At 35.9% G+C, this 14,913-nt stretch overlaps 1 protein-coding gene across 2 annotated transcripts in view; it reads right to left on the reverse strand.

Moving 5' to 3' along the window:
• Nucleotides 1–938: 938 nt before the first annotated feature.
• The window catches only part of nav3 (neuron navigator 3), a 103,024-nt gene continuing 89,049 nt past the window's right edge, over nucleotides 939–14,913 (reverse strand). Inside the window, exons 6-8 of one of the 2 annotated variants that reach the window (XM_056455590.1) lie at nucleotides 11,118–11,186; nucleotides 5,661–5,802; nucleotides 939–1,096 (exon numbers count right to left, since the gene is read on the reverse strand). In XM_056455590.1, coding sequence (XP_056311565.1) covers nucleotides 5,733–5,802; nucleotides 11,118–11,186 — 139 coding nt within the window. In that variant the 3' untranslated portion in view covers nucleotides 939–1,096; nucleotides 5,661–5,732. The remainder of the gene's footprint in view (nucleotides 1,097–5,660; nucleotides 5,803–11,117; nucleotides 11,187–14,913) is intronic. The other variant, XM_056455591.1, reaches the window with a different exon arrangement.

The raw sequence follows: 14,913 nt of genomic DNA on the forward strand, positions 1-14,913 counted from the left end.
TCATTCACATTATGCAAGCAGGGACAAATGAAAATGCAACAATCATATCCAACTCATGCTTGAGAATCACTCACGATACATAAAGGGGGCGACTGTTGCTGTGTTGGGATGGTTGTGTTGTTGCTGCCTGGGGAAGCTGTAACTGCTCCATTACCTCCTAGAGCACCACCCACCCCAAGTCCTGAAGTGGTGGATCCAGAAGAGCTGAGGTACTCGTTGACAACACCATGCTGGTCTTACGGTTCTCCAAGCCTCCCATAGATCTCTGCATATATATGGACTGACTGCCCTTGTTAAGTTTGGTCTTCTCACCACCGGTAGTTGCAGGTACACAAGGTTGGGTTCCTGCAGGTTTGGAGGTTGCTGGTGGAGCCTTCAGACCAGGTTTGGGGATGCTGCTGGAGGCAGGGATTGCACTTTCTTCTTCACTGAGGCAGCAGATGTTTTGCCTCCTTTGGGGGATGAGGCTAGCAATCTTAGAGCCTTTCTTTGAGGTCTCCACTATTACTGGCTCTTCTTGGGGCGGTGTGGCTGGCTTTGTTCTTGGTCTGTTCTTGTCCTCTTTGTCTTTGGGTTGTGGCAAGGACTTATTGTTGTGGTTCTTGCAGTTATTGGACTTGCTTGGGGGTGCAAAGGCAGATGCGGAGGGCTTTTCCCTGCTGTTTTGAGATCCCGCAGGGTGGTGTAGGACTGCAAGTTCCCTCATCTCCAAATTCTGACAAGTCATCCTCCTCCTGGAGGGCCATTTCGGCCACAGAGGGAGAGGTTTCTGGATGTGGCGCGAGGGTTGAGGATTCGGAACTTCTCCAACAATGGAACGTTGGTTACCGGGGGCTGATTGGAGGCATCTGTGATTGGGGGGCCGGAGGCGATCAGATGATGAGGGAGGGGTAGGGGATGAGGTTGGGCTGGGCGGCTTAGGTGGCCAGCATTGGATGAGGTGGCACTGTGCTTCATGTTCATGGACTTGCTGCGCCAGGTCTTTCCAGCAGTGGGAGAGGGGATGGCAGAGGCCAGCTGCTGCCACGCTGGTGCTGGAAGGCACCGAGCCACTGCCGTTCATGCTGCCTGGCAAGAGGGATGCCCTTCACCGACTCTGAAACAGACCACATATTCGACACAACTGTTAGACTGATATACTACACTCACGAAGTAATGCAACGTTTATGTTGGCAAGGAAGAAAAACATCGACTACAGCAATAACCAAGTATTAGCATATAAGGAAAGGGATTGTGGAAAGCAAAGTGCCCCACAAACTCATGAGACAGATAGCGCTTCATTCAAATCTTAACTTTGAAATCCCACCGCATACTGAAAATCCCAAGTAATGCTCGAATGCACTGAGGCAGAAATTGGCTCCTAAATTGATTTTTGAGGGATTTCAAATACTTTGTTGCTGCCAGACATACTCTTGTTCTTTGTAAATGTAATGATGTTTTACAGAGAAGCAACATGGCTCACAAATAATATATCTAAACATACTTAATCGAATACATACACATCATGTTCATGTTGAGGATCTACATATATGAATCCCCTTAGACCATGACACTGCACAAAAATAAAATGTCGAGTAATGGCAGTTTACTATTGCTTCATACTGTTTACCTCAGTGCCCAGACCAAAAATGCTTTGAAGTTTAAGGGTATATACATAAATCTGTATTTAGTATATTATATATTTATGATTTTTTTACTTAAACACATATTATAATAAAACACACAATATAAATCGGAAAATCCAAAAGTTTCTAAAGTTTTCAGACTGAACTTCAACAAATTACACCCAAAGACATGAAATAGCATTTTAATGAGTTTCTGAAAATGTCATACACCAATGCTCTGGTTGCTTATAACAAAATGTAAGTAAATCTACTTAATCTCATATCAACTCAGGCTGTTCCTAACTCTGATTTGCACCCAGATGTATCAAAGACACGAGTTGTAAAATTCTAAACACAAAGGAAAAAGGGAGGAGATGAGACTTCATTTGGATCCATTGAAAATCTTGTAGAGGGAACAGTGATTGGACTTCGAATGAGCGTTTGTGTTGATTTGGGCTTCAGTGCATGTGTCAGCTAAATTAACCCCGTCTTTGGAGATAACAGCAGCTTAAATAACAGCTTCTCTCACACACATTCACATGCCAGACCAATGAAACATAGTTACCATAGCTACCCATATTCTCCACACCACTTTAAATGATAAAAAGGGAAATGCCACTTTGTCTTGAAAGTCTGGTAGGACGCCACACACAATACAAAACAAATACATTAATAGGTGTGCTGACAGCAAACATGTCACTAATGAGTTCCCATCTTTAATCCAACACAGAGCACATTAGCAATTTAGCCTTTTGTGCTATCATTCTTTGTTATTTCTGATAGATCTCCACCATCTGTGTAAGAGGTGCTACCATATAAAGCTAAAGAGAGTTAAGTGTGTGTACTAAATAAAATAAGTTTTCTTTAAAGTAATGCAGGAACTGTACATAATGCTTCTGTAAGCTTCCTGAACTGAGCTGATGCTAGCAAATATGCTGATTCACTCCTGCAGCCAGTGTGAATGGTGAAATTAGCTTTGTTATACAAGACTACTTAACATGCAAGTATTTGTGCCCACTACCTTGGCACCAGGCTTATAAACAGTGTGAGATTTGAGTCAACAGTGAGGCGTTGTGCTGAAATATGAAGGTGACTGTAACAAGGGTGTTGACAGATTTGAGGTTAAGGATTAAATCAGTTAAAGGTCAAACTCCGGATTATGAAATTTGTATTCAAGCCTGCCATAAAATCAAAGGATATGCGCTAACTCTGTTCCAAAACCTAGTGAGCTGCATAGCAGGCTACAAAGACAGCCTTCTAACCATCACAAAACCCCATAAGAGACAGAACTGGAGCACTTTATGCAGTCAGTATTAAGAACAAAATGGGACTTGATTTAAAATAGACTGTTACAAAGTTTGATGCTAGCATGTTGCTAAGCTAACAAAATGTATAAATAACCATGGTACAGAAGATACAAAATGCTGCAGTAGGTAGTGCTGTCGCCTCACAGCAAGAAGGTCGCTGGTTCGACCCTCGGCTGGGTCAGTTGGCGATTCTGTGTGGAGTTTGCACGTTCTCCCTGCATTTGCGTGGGTTTCCTACGGTTGCTTTGGTTTCCCCTACAGTCCAAAGACCTAGTATAGGTGAATTGGGAAGGCAAAATCTTCCGTAGTGTATGAGTGTGAGTGTATGGCTGTTTTCTTGAGATGGGTTGCGGCTGGAAGGGCATCCGCTGCGTAAAACATGTGTGGGATAATTTGGTGGTTCATTACGCTGTGGCAACCCCGGATTAATAAAGGGACTAAGCCGAAAAGAAAATGAATAATAAAATATAATATAATATAATATAATATAATATAATATAATATAATATAATATAATATAATATAATATAATATAATATAATATAATATAATATAATATAGGGCGACACGGTGGTGCAGTAGGTAGTGCTGTCGCCTTACAGCAAGAAGGTCGCTGGTTTGAGCCTCGGCTGGTCAGTTGGCGTTTCTGTGTGGAGTTTGCATGTTCTCCCTGCATTCGCGTGGGTTTCCTCCAGGTGCTCCAGTTTCCCCCACAGTCCAAAGACATGCGGTACAAGTGAATTGGGTTGGCTAAATTGTCAGTAGTGTATCAGTGTGAATGAGTGTGTATGGATGTTTCCCAGAGATGGGTTGCAGATTCTTTCCGCTGTGGTGACCCCAGATTAATAAAGGGACGAAGCCGAAAAGAAAATGAATGAATGAATAATATAATTTAATTATTTATTTCTTATAATAATGTCTTGTATATTTTTTCATTAATTAAATCAAACAAAATTTCAATTTACCTTATTGAACACTATCCTTCATTCATTCATTCATTTTCTTTTCGGCTTAGTCCCTTTATTAATCTGGGATTGCCACAGCAAAATGAAACTCCAACTTTTCCAGCATTTGTTTTACGCAGCCAAGGCTCGAACCAGCGACTTTCTTGCTGTGAGCTGATTGCGCTAACCACTGCGCCACTGTGATGCCTGAACACTATCCTATGAGATGTGAAATTATAGATGACATTTCTTATAACCTGACTGAATATATTATATATATACTTTACAATTTCTGGCTTTTACCATCTCTACAACTATGTTTGCTTGTTCCCTTTACTTTTGTTTGGGTATTTATTTTTATTTATTTATTTTTCAGATCAAATCTAATCATTTCAATGGGTATCTTGGAATTATTTTTGGAAAACATAACATTTCTCCAAGCTGATTTTGCAGGGCTTATTCTGCTAAAGTGGATTTGCCACAATGATTAACAGAAAGTTACTTGGTTTGAATGTGACTTCTATGTCGCATTCAACACTATTACAATTCAACACTATTACAATGCACAATGGCTGATTTTTTGGCTTGTGAAATGTCACTAATGCATTTGCACCTTCAGAATTTGGCATGTCACAAGGCAGCATCTTTTTCTGCCTATTGTTAGGAACAGCTTTTGTGTCAGCAGTGCACCTCGGATGCCTTAAAATGCCAGGTAGGCAGCACACTAGTGTTTGGAACGGAGCTCTATTCCTTTCCTACAGCCTCTCCCGTAGTTCCTCTAGTGTGGCAGACGCTTTGGACAGAGGAAAAGGGAAGATGAGGAAAAAAAAGTGCCTATGGGAGTTTGTTTTTCTCATCTGTGGAGGTATTAGAACACCAGTCTTATAAATCAAGGTTTTGATTAATGTTAGGCCCAATGGAAATAGGCAGCAATGGGTTTCAAGAGAGACGTCGCCTATTAGGACTCTCTGCTTCATCAAAGCTCCGTCTGCTATGTGAGACCCTCTGTCTGGCTTTGTGTGCACCGTCTTGCCCTCTCTGTAACCAGTGTCTGGGAACACCAGCATCTGTGCTAACAACGGACGAGGACCAGTAAAGTCTGGTATAAATCTAACCAGGCAGTACAGCCAAAACAAACAGTCTGTGAGGGAAATTGTTCAGGTTTTGTTCACCGATCACCATGGATCCTTGCTGTGAGAGGTGAACCAGGGGCGAAATACAGGTCACACGTCTCTGAACTCCCAACCCGACTTCAATCGACACACTCCATCAGGTCTAGTGCAGATTTATGGAGTAACCAACTAGCCTGTGGAGATTTACACACTACTGGCTAAACAGCCGTGTGGTTTTATGAAGTCGGCTTTGAATGATGGTTCGGCTCTGACAGGAAGATGAAATCTGAAGTGAACTCTGAATAGGTTGGTTTTGTGGAAGCAGCAAAAATATAAAATAAATGTCATTTCCAAATTTGTAGGTGGAGGACAGTGAATGCCGATGGCAGATTATCTTTTCAGATGTGAAAAACACACCAGAGAGAAACTACTGGGCAACATTAAACTTTCATTTCCCAGGGTTTCTTTGGGAACTATGTTTTTCATTGATTTATTATAGGTTTTTAATGTAATGTTATTAAATGTAATAATAAATGCATTTTTTTTAAACTGAGCATCTTGCCCTAACCCCACAGCTCTATTGTTCCTTTGATAGTGGCACCATCTAGTGGATAACAGGATACAGTGGCTGTCTTTAATGCAGAAACTGTGATTTAGATTTGAAGATCTTTTAAAGAGTCTGTGTATGCTCACCTCTGTCGTTGCCACTAGCATACTGCAATGGTTTGCTCTTGTCAATACTGTTGAAGCTCTGGCTCCTTCTGTTCAGGTTTGAGGAACCTTTATGCTGTTACTGCCGCTGCCTGCAGCGGGGACTCTGGACGGACCTGGCAACCTGTAACACAACACAATTAAGAGTTGATTAAGAGCTGTATTAGATTACATATAACTATGATAGAAACAAACATAAAACACACTTTCCATTAGAAACCACAATTTTTTTAAGCTACTCTAGTTATTTTCTGTCTAACTGTAAACTTAACCCCAAAGTTGATGTTTTCACATGTTCCATTCTCTTGATTTTCTTGCATATTGTGAATGCAGTCTAAAAGTTTTGTTGTTTCAGTTGTTTTAATCATGATACCTCGACGAAGCATACGTATGCACAGATTCTGTATAAAATGAAATATTAAAAATATTAAAATACAATTAAAAAAAATTAAAGAACAATTTAAAAGTCAACTAAAGAACTAGATACTCATCGTTTGAAAAATGTCTTGATCAGCCCAGATACTGGTTACAAAGCTTTTATTAACTGATGAATATCTATTCCTCTATTTTTGCATCAGCTTTTTATGTAGGTTTCATAAACACAAAGGAATTGAACAAGTTGGAGTATAAAGTCCTGATTAATGTCAAACTAAAGTTCACTTATGAAGCTGTGTGAACAACATCTGTGTATGTCCTAACACACACACCTTGTTTGTGGTTTTATTCTACTCACGCATACATGCAAGCACACACTTTGGTCAAATGGTAATAACAAAGTTAAGGTTAATAAGCCAACATTTGGCCAACATCAAGTATTTTAATATGGTAATTGTTTCTGTGATTGTGAGGATAATCTAATTAGTTTGACTGGAAGGTTTTAAATGAGGTAAAATTTAATTGCATTACTGCCTAATTCTCACAAGGTTTCAAATACACACATTTATTCCACATTGTTACTATTAGTATAATCCTTTCATTTCAATAATTGTCATTTAATGGACCTAAAAGTGCCAGATAAGTAATGCCAGATAAGTAAAATATCCATCAAATGGCTAGGATCACTTTACAAGCATAAAATAAGACATCAAAATGTGATTTTGAACTGTACAACATCATTAGAGCTCTGACAGAAAACACACTCACTGTGTATGAGATTGAAATAATGAATAGCATTTAAGAATAATGATTTGACTAATACGCTGTCTCTTGAAGCGGCTCATTCTTCAACTTGTCAACAAAAGAATCAGCTTTTAATTGGTCTAAAATATTGCAATAAAACTAGACTACTCTGTATATGTATGTGTGTTTTCATTGTGCTGTATCCACATTATCGATGATTTACTCTAGCACAAAGCTTGTTAATGACTCAAGAGTCCTCGTTTTTTAATTTGGATACATGACCTTGTGATATATTGGCCTAAGAGCAGCTCATAAACATGTTCCATGGGAACAAACTAGCAGGATTTTACAGTTTAAACAGTTGATTCAATTTCTCAGCAAAAAGAGCTGTTTCACCTTACTCAAATCCGATTATGGTAATAGATGAATGATCAAAACTGATGACCTAATAAAGACCTATTACGTTTAGCTTATAAGCATTTTAAAAGCCATCTGAAAGTCCCATCATCATTTGCGCTTCTCATCACTGATCAAATATATTTTGAAACATCTTATTACAAAGAATCAGAGCAAATAGCTTTCCCAGAAATGATGGATTGGAGAAGGATGATTCAGGCAGTTCAGGTGCATGTCTCATCAAGCCTCTAATGACACTGCTTCATCACTCGCTCATTTCCCATCAGCCACTTCTGCCTTTGTCCATTAACCTGTTACACAGGCCACCATCACCAGCTATGATAATATGCAAGCATGGAAAAAAGTGGCTCTGAAAAAGGTTATCTGATGGTATTTCTCACACAGGTTATTTCTGAGAAAATTGGGGCAGACTTAAGAGGCGGCATTGAGGACAGTGTCTAAACGAAATAATTTTAGACGGTTTCATTTTAACGGGTCCACAAGGAATCCGCATGAGTCCATAGAGAGTTTCCCAGTGGCCCTTGTGTGTTTGTTTATTAAATATTCAAACTAATTTTATCAAGCTTTGAGCCATTAGCTGGTGATAGTACTCTGAGCTGCACGTAACACAATTTCTATCATGTTGAAATCTGCTAAATTCAGCAGATTTTCCCTTAGCAGAGTTTGCAAAGAAAACAGATCAGTTCAGTTTGGCCTGGTTTTAAGATGCAGGCAATGTCTGACATCAGCATTAATAAGATATTTGGTTTTCTAATTCGGTCTTGAAATGTTCCTTAGACTGTAATTTGCATAAATATGTATCATATATACATACACAAACACAAATACGCCTGTGGAGGATAAATGTATTGCTAACCAGGCATCGAAAGACAGAGAGCTTTGCTGAAATAGATTTAAATTAAGGATGCGCTGTGTGCTAAAACACTTTATTATTCTCTAACATAATATACAAAATAAAATGACATTTATAGGTTGATTACCAAAGGAAATCTGAGGCACTTTCAAAGAACTGCTGTTTCAGCAACAACACACTGGCTCAGCCAGTATGTTTATTTGGGCAAATGCAAGAAAACCTATTGGAAATGCTCATTTTTGGCCAAGATATGTAATACTTAAATGCTACATCCACTATAGTCTCTAAATGCACCAAAAATCATCACAGTAAGAGATCTATGAGAATTAAAAGAGTCCACAGTATCTGGTTGTAAAAATAGCAAAGATTCAATGGATAATATCAACAGGTTAAATGTCAATATCACATTTTTTAATGCTCAACATTAGCTATAATCATCTATATGTCTTGTTGCATATACATAAATAAACAAAATTATTTGCTCTTTAATTACAGATTTAGATATTCACACTTTACATGCATAAAAATGCAGTTGAACACACAAAGTCAACATCTGTACGAGTGCTAACATAATCATAATGCTTGTGCCAGAATACCAATACATATACACACAGTGCTTAACATAAATGAGTACAGCTCAATTTGAAAATAAATATTTTTATCTATTTCTCAGTGAATATAGGTAATATATTTTTGTGCATATAAACAAAACAGATTTATTAAACAGATATATTTATTAAAATATAATTTTAGCCACCAAATATCTTTAGAAAAAGACAAAGACACAATATTTAAGAAAGATAAAAAAAATTTAATTCATGCAAAATATTGGAAAAAAAATTACAAAATTTCCATAAAATTTTCAAATTTTTTAGTTTTTCTTGAATTTTGCTCTTTTTATAACGTTTTATTTAATTTTTTTCTGTAACATAAAATTTGGGTGTACTAGTTTTGGATCGTTATAAGTTATTTTGTTAGATAATCTCTAGATTAGGCTTTAGTACTGACTAATCTAATGTATATGCACAAATATAATATTGTAAAGCTTTCTATAGAAAATATTCATTTAAATGAGAGATTCGTGAGGGGTGTACTCATATATGTTGAGCTCTGTATATAAGATTTTTGCTGTTTTGATGCTATAGTGGCAAAGCAATGTCATTCTCTGCTCTAAGATCTGTAATTGAAAACAGAAGATGTGGTGGTCAGCTGGAGGACCAGGTCTCTGGATCTGCTCATGTTTATTTTAGGTTAATAATTAAAATGTCAATGGAGGTTGATGGGGTTCAGCTGTGAAACATCTCCACTGCGGCATAATCGCTGAATTTTAATGACACGTCACATCTTATCCAATATGTCCTGAATACATTAAGAAAAAGGCCTCATGAAAGATCAAAATCTTTCAAATTATGCCTATTAAAATTTAGAGCGGAATGTTTAAGGATCAAATAAGACCACTTTTGCCATCCCCATTGAATTTTAATACTGTCTTTCCTATTGAAGATTTAACTGAAAGTTTTAGGATATTATTATATCCTGCTATAAATACTGTATCATGTTTAATAAATTTTCCCTGCAACCCAAATTACTACATAATCATTTGTTCCTAAAATGATCAGTTAACTCAAATGTTATTTAAATTTAATGTAATCAGATAAACACTCATTTCAAAATGCTTTGTTATGTTTTATTAATAATTAAAGGAGCTTCCAGGCTTTTTATTCAATACTATATAACTATAAATAAAAATGTGCATAAAATTCATTTATTTCTTTGGGATATAAGAATACATCAATTCCACAGTTTGGTTTGGTACACGGTATTGGAGCCACAATACGGCTCAACATAGTATGCTATGAGATTATCGCATACAATTCTTAAACTTACTAATTTGCCGTTTAATTATCATGTCTTATTATTGCTGTTGATTTTTTTTGTTTTACATTTCTATCGCTGTTTCTGGAAACGAATACACATATCATTCTTTAATATAATATAATATAATATAATATAATATAATATAATATAATATAATATAATATAATATAATATAATATAATATAATATAATATAATATAATATAATATAATATAATATAATATAATTTATTTTATAATATAATTTATTTTAGAACATTATAATAGTCTTTAGGTTTACTTTAAATAAGTCTTTGCTGAACAAAATTACGTAATTGTGTTAAAAAAATACAATCCCCAAATTAAATGGTCATGTATAGTGGTATAATCTTATAAAAATCTTGGAAGTCCGCAAGCAAGCATGTAAAAAATCCTTTTACTATTCAATGTTTTTATAGGCTTTCTCTTTGAAGATATTTGATATGAGATTTCTATATTTTCTGTAGAAACTTTGTCTGACGTGGTTCCTAAAAAGCTAGTCACACCTGCATCCCACTGATACCACCATGTGCTGACAGCCCTCAACACCACTATGCTGCATACAATAGTCCAATAACATTATACAGTACATCAAGATTTATAATGAGTACTGTCTAAAAAAAATACTACTAACATTTACATATCAGTACTCTGAAAACTTTACCAGATTTCAGATACAGTACGTCAAAGGAAGAAAAAAACTGCAGCATCTCCATTCCTACCCCTCTCCCCACAGGCACATGTTCTCTTTGAGGAAATAATGCCATCAGTCGAACTCAAACCCATCAGGCTGTGAATGGAGGAGCACTATATCACACACAGTGTCTGTCACATATCTCACATAGTTCGCCAGCACACAGCTTCCCACCAGCAAATGCTTTCAGGGCCCGACAACTGCTTGAAATGGCAAAAACCTCCAGTCACAAATAAACTGCATTCAAGATATATGACTTTCGACACCAAGCTCCAAATTCTTAGAAAACGGTTTCTGAAATGTGAAAAGAGTCACCATCCGCCTGCGTTTATATATCCTACACCACCTCCATCAGCCAGATTTGTTCCTACAGCTTTGAACATCAGCCGGTCGGCTTTCCTGAGGTGAGTCTCTGGTGTCAGAAGAGAGCGAGAGCAGGCAGATACAGTTAAAAACTCTACCTTGTGTTTTTCTTCTGAGGGGCTGCTATTCCACTGTGACCTGGTGGACTTGTATATCGTGCGGTGAGACTGTAAAGAGGTAGTGGGAGAGATTCGACAGAGAAAAAGAGGGAGGGAGAGAGAGAGAGAGGAATGAGGTTAATGATTGGATTGAATTTTTTTCAAACTGTGGCATCTTTCTGCCTAATGCAATAAGGGCGGCACTTAGCGAAGCACAATCAGGGCTGGGTGAACACATGCAAACACTAACAGCATGGTCTCTGTGTGCGCCTACTCAGATTCACATGACATGGCACTCGTCTCTGACCACAAATATGTGCAATTCCACCAATCCTCCTACTGCTCTAGAGTCGTATAATATAGATCTAAACAAGTTTGAAGTCAATGCATGCTCTCCATAAACCTGTAGCTTCAATTGTGTGAATACAGTAAGAATGTTAAGCTCAACATGAGTGAATCACTGATCAGTTAAAATTGATCTCTATAACAGGTACTGTATAATTCAAATACCAAAATCCCACATGACAGAGAAGATATTCCTGTAGGTCTAGTCACAATATATAAGTGAAACAGACTGATTTATACATTTGGTCACACAAACACACACCACCACATTACTTGACGTCTATATATACGAAACTTTAAAAAAAAATCTGTAAATTAGAAGATTATAAGTAGACTGTTAGGTTGGGCTTGCAAAGTTTCTTATTGTAGTTAAATGTCTGCTGAAGGAGCAGTATCAACAGATATTAAGCAGACAGTCTACTAATACTCTAATGAACCATCAAAATGAAGTGCTACTGAAGTTTTTCGTATTCCCCTTATTTATTTATGCTTATAAATTGCATTATGGGACCTTGATCTTTCTTCCAACCACTATTAACTTTGAAAAGTTTGAAAAAGTGACTTTTATGAAAATTTTTAATAGTTTAAAGTGATCTATTGTCTGGGTTGGTGTAAATTACGCTACAAATATATTATTGTTATATTATATTATATTATATTATATTATATTATATTATATTATATTATATTATATTATATTATATTATATTATATTATATCATATTATATTATATTATATTATATTATATTATATTATATTATATTATATTATATTATATTATATTATATTATAATGCTATATTATTGTTGGTGATTTTAGTTTATTTTGTACATGTACATGTTTTATTAATATCTACTTAACTATTTCTATTGTAGTGCTTTTTAACTATGCTTAATTGATTGTATAATTTTTGTATTTTTTTGGGTGAGAATTTTAACATCTGTCCAGAGACAACAGATGAAAATGGCCTTCTGGCTAATTCTGGTGCATTTGCTGCAATGCTAATTAATGTACACTGTCACAGCCAGTACATTTTCTGTTATTTTTCAGACTTATTTCTCTCTATATCATTCCTTATACATTATATTATTTCAAACTACTAAATTGTCAATAAAAGTCACTTTGCTAAACTGTACAGCTGAATTTTCAATGTTAAAAGTCAACAGAGCAAAGATCAAGGTCCTGAAATGCAATTCACATCTATAAATAAATGGAAAACACTTGTGAATCAAAAAACAGAAACTGTTAACTAACAGATATTTATTATAGTGTGTTTATAGAAATAAATATAAATCACTTTTTGAATTTTTTTTTAAACCTACAGGCCTTCAAAAGTAAAACATTTACAAGGTTACAGAATATTCATACATTTTGTCATTATTCTAAAATATTGAAGTCAAACAATTATTTAGCCAAGAATATATTTGTATGTTTTTTTACTCAAAATGAGGTGGAGGTGGTATCCAGATCAAATTTTTGATACTTGAAACAAGCACATTTAGCATTATTCTTGTGATCTTATCAAATAAAATATTTTCTTATTCAAAAAGGTAACATTGCATTTTATTAAATACATGACCAGTGCTTTTGACTACTTTTGCCTAAAGAAGGAGCTAGTTATACAGTATGAATAAACATGCACGTTGTGGTTACGCATAAGACACATGCACTTGGTACTTATTAACAGTGCAACCATGCAGATAGCATACAGGTATGTGGTGTATCCTTTTCACTGAACACACATTTCTTTAGAGTAAATAAAAGTCCCTCATATTATTAAAATGTTCTTCACACTAAGAAAAAAAAATATTTTAAGAACTGTTCACTGTTTTTTAGAAAACCAGAAAAAAACCCTCCTTTGAATACTTGATTTACAAAGAGTGTACAAATATTATAGAGTTCATCCAAGCATGTTTTATAACTGTTAAGGTAACAGTACTGTAGAGTTTTCTGAGCTGATCTCTGTAAGGACAGCGAAGACCCTTGCCAGAGGCTAGGATGAATGAGTTCAATTGTCAGAGCGAATTTATGATGGATGGAGGCCCTGCCAGTAGAACTTGTACTTGCAACACACACACACAAACACACACGAAAACAAACACAAACACCTGAGGCCAAAGCTCTAGAAAAGAGAACAGTTGGGTGTATACTGTAGATCTCAAATCTCTCTCTCTCTCTCTCCACACACCTGATTGACACTGGCTTTGTTAGTTCTGGGTGTGTTTTTGTGTTTGTATATGTTTGGATTTGCCGTGTCTAAGCAGTAAATGTGCCTTGAAAAGATTTGCAGTTTAGTAGGTTTGTTAGAGCTGTGATAGAACAAAAATAACTATGGATCGATGGCACTTGATGAAAGTTAAAGGATGAGAGAATGAGAAAGTGGGAAGATCCATTTTACAATTGTCAACAGTTCCAGTAGGAATAGCTCCACCTAAACAGCACCATCTACCATGCTAGAAATGGCTTTTCGGCATCAAAACCAGGTCTGTGAGTTAGTAATCACACTGATCAACTATCTACACAATACTGGAGAAATTAAAATTATGAATGACCAAATTAGAGAGTAAGAAAACCTGTAACAGTGCACATCCCATCATTTGTCTGTAAATCATTAGTTACGTTGTAGTTATAATTATGTAGGCTCAATAGGAATCTTAACATTACCTCGGTACAGTTTTTTTCCTATTATGAAATGTAATATTCTACTTGACAGAACATCATCTACAGTAGGAGCCTTTAATGATCACTGTAACATACAACACAAGTGTTCTGTCATTTGTTTTACATTTCATTGGTGCTCTAGTTAACCCTACCCACAGTCAATATTGTTTCAGTATTCTGTTTCACATTGTTTTAGTATTCTGTTCCACACTGTGCTTCAGTGTAATTTTTTAATTGGAGCTGAATCCAATTAATTTCAGTTTAATTTAATTTGAATGTATCAGTGTTTTACAGATACATATTTTTATGTATTTTTTATGAAAACATATAGCGCGACACGGTGGCTCAGTGGTTATCCCTGTCACATCACTGCAAAAAGGTTGCTTGTTCGAGTCCCGGCTGGACCAGTTAGCATTTCTGTGTGTTTACAAGTACTGTTTCCCAGTACTGGGTTGTGGCTGAAAGGGCATCCGCTGCGTAAAAAATATGCTGAAATAGTTGCCGGTTCATTCCACTGTGGCAACCCCTGATAAGGAACTAAACAGATGGAAAATGAATGAATGAATGAATGGCATAAACATAAACAGTTGTCAGAATAATTAGCCCCCCTTTTAATTTTTTTTCTTTTCTTGAATATTTCCCAAATTATGTTTAACAGAGCAATATTTTTTCTTCTTTCTTATTTTTTCGTCTTATTTGTTTTATTTCAGCTAGAATAAAAGCAGTTTTAAAATTTTTAAATACCATTTTAAGGTCAAAATTATTAGCCCCTTTAAGCTATTTATTTTT

The sequence above is a fragment of the Danio aesculapii genome, chromosome 4, assembly GCF_903798145.1.
Source record: "Danio aesculapii chromosome 4, fDanAes4.1, whole genome shotgun sequence".
Taxonomy (NCBI): domain Eukaryota; kingdom Metazoa; phylum Chordata; class Actinopteri; order Cypriniformes; family Danionidae; genus Danio; species Danio aesculapii.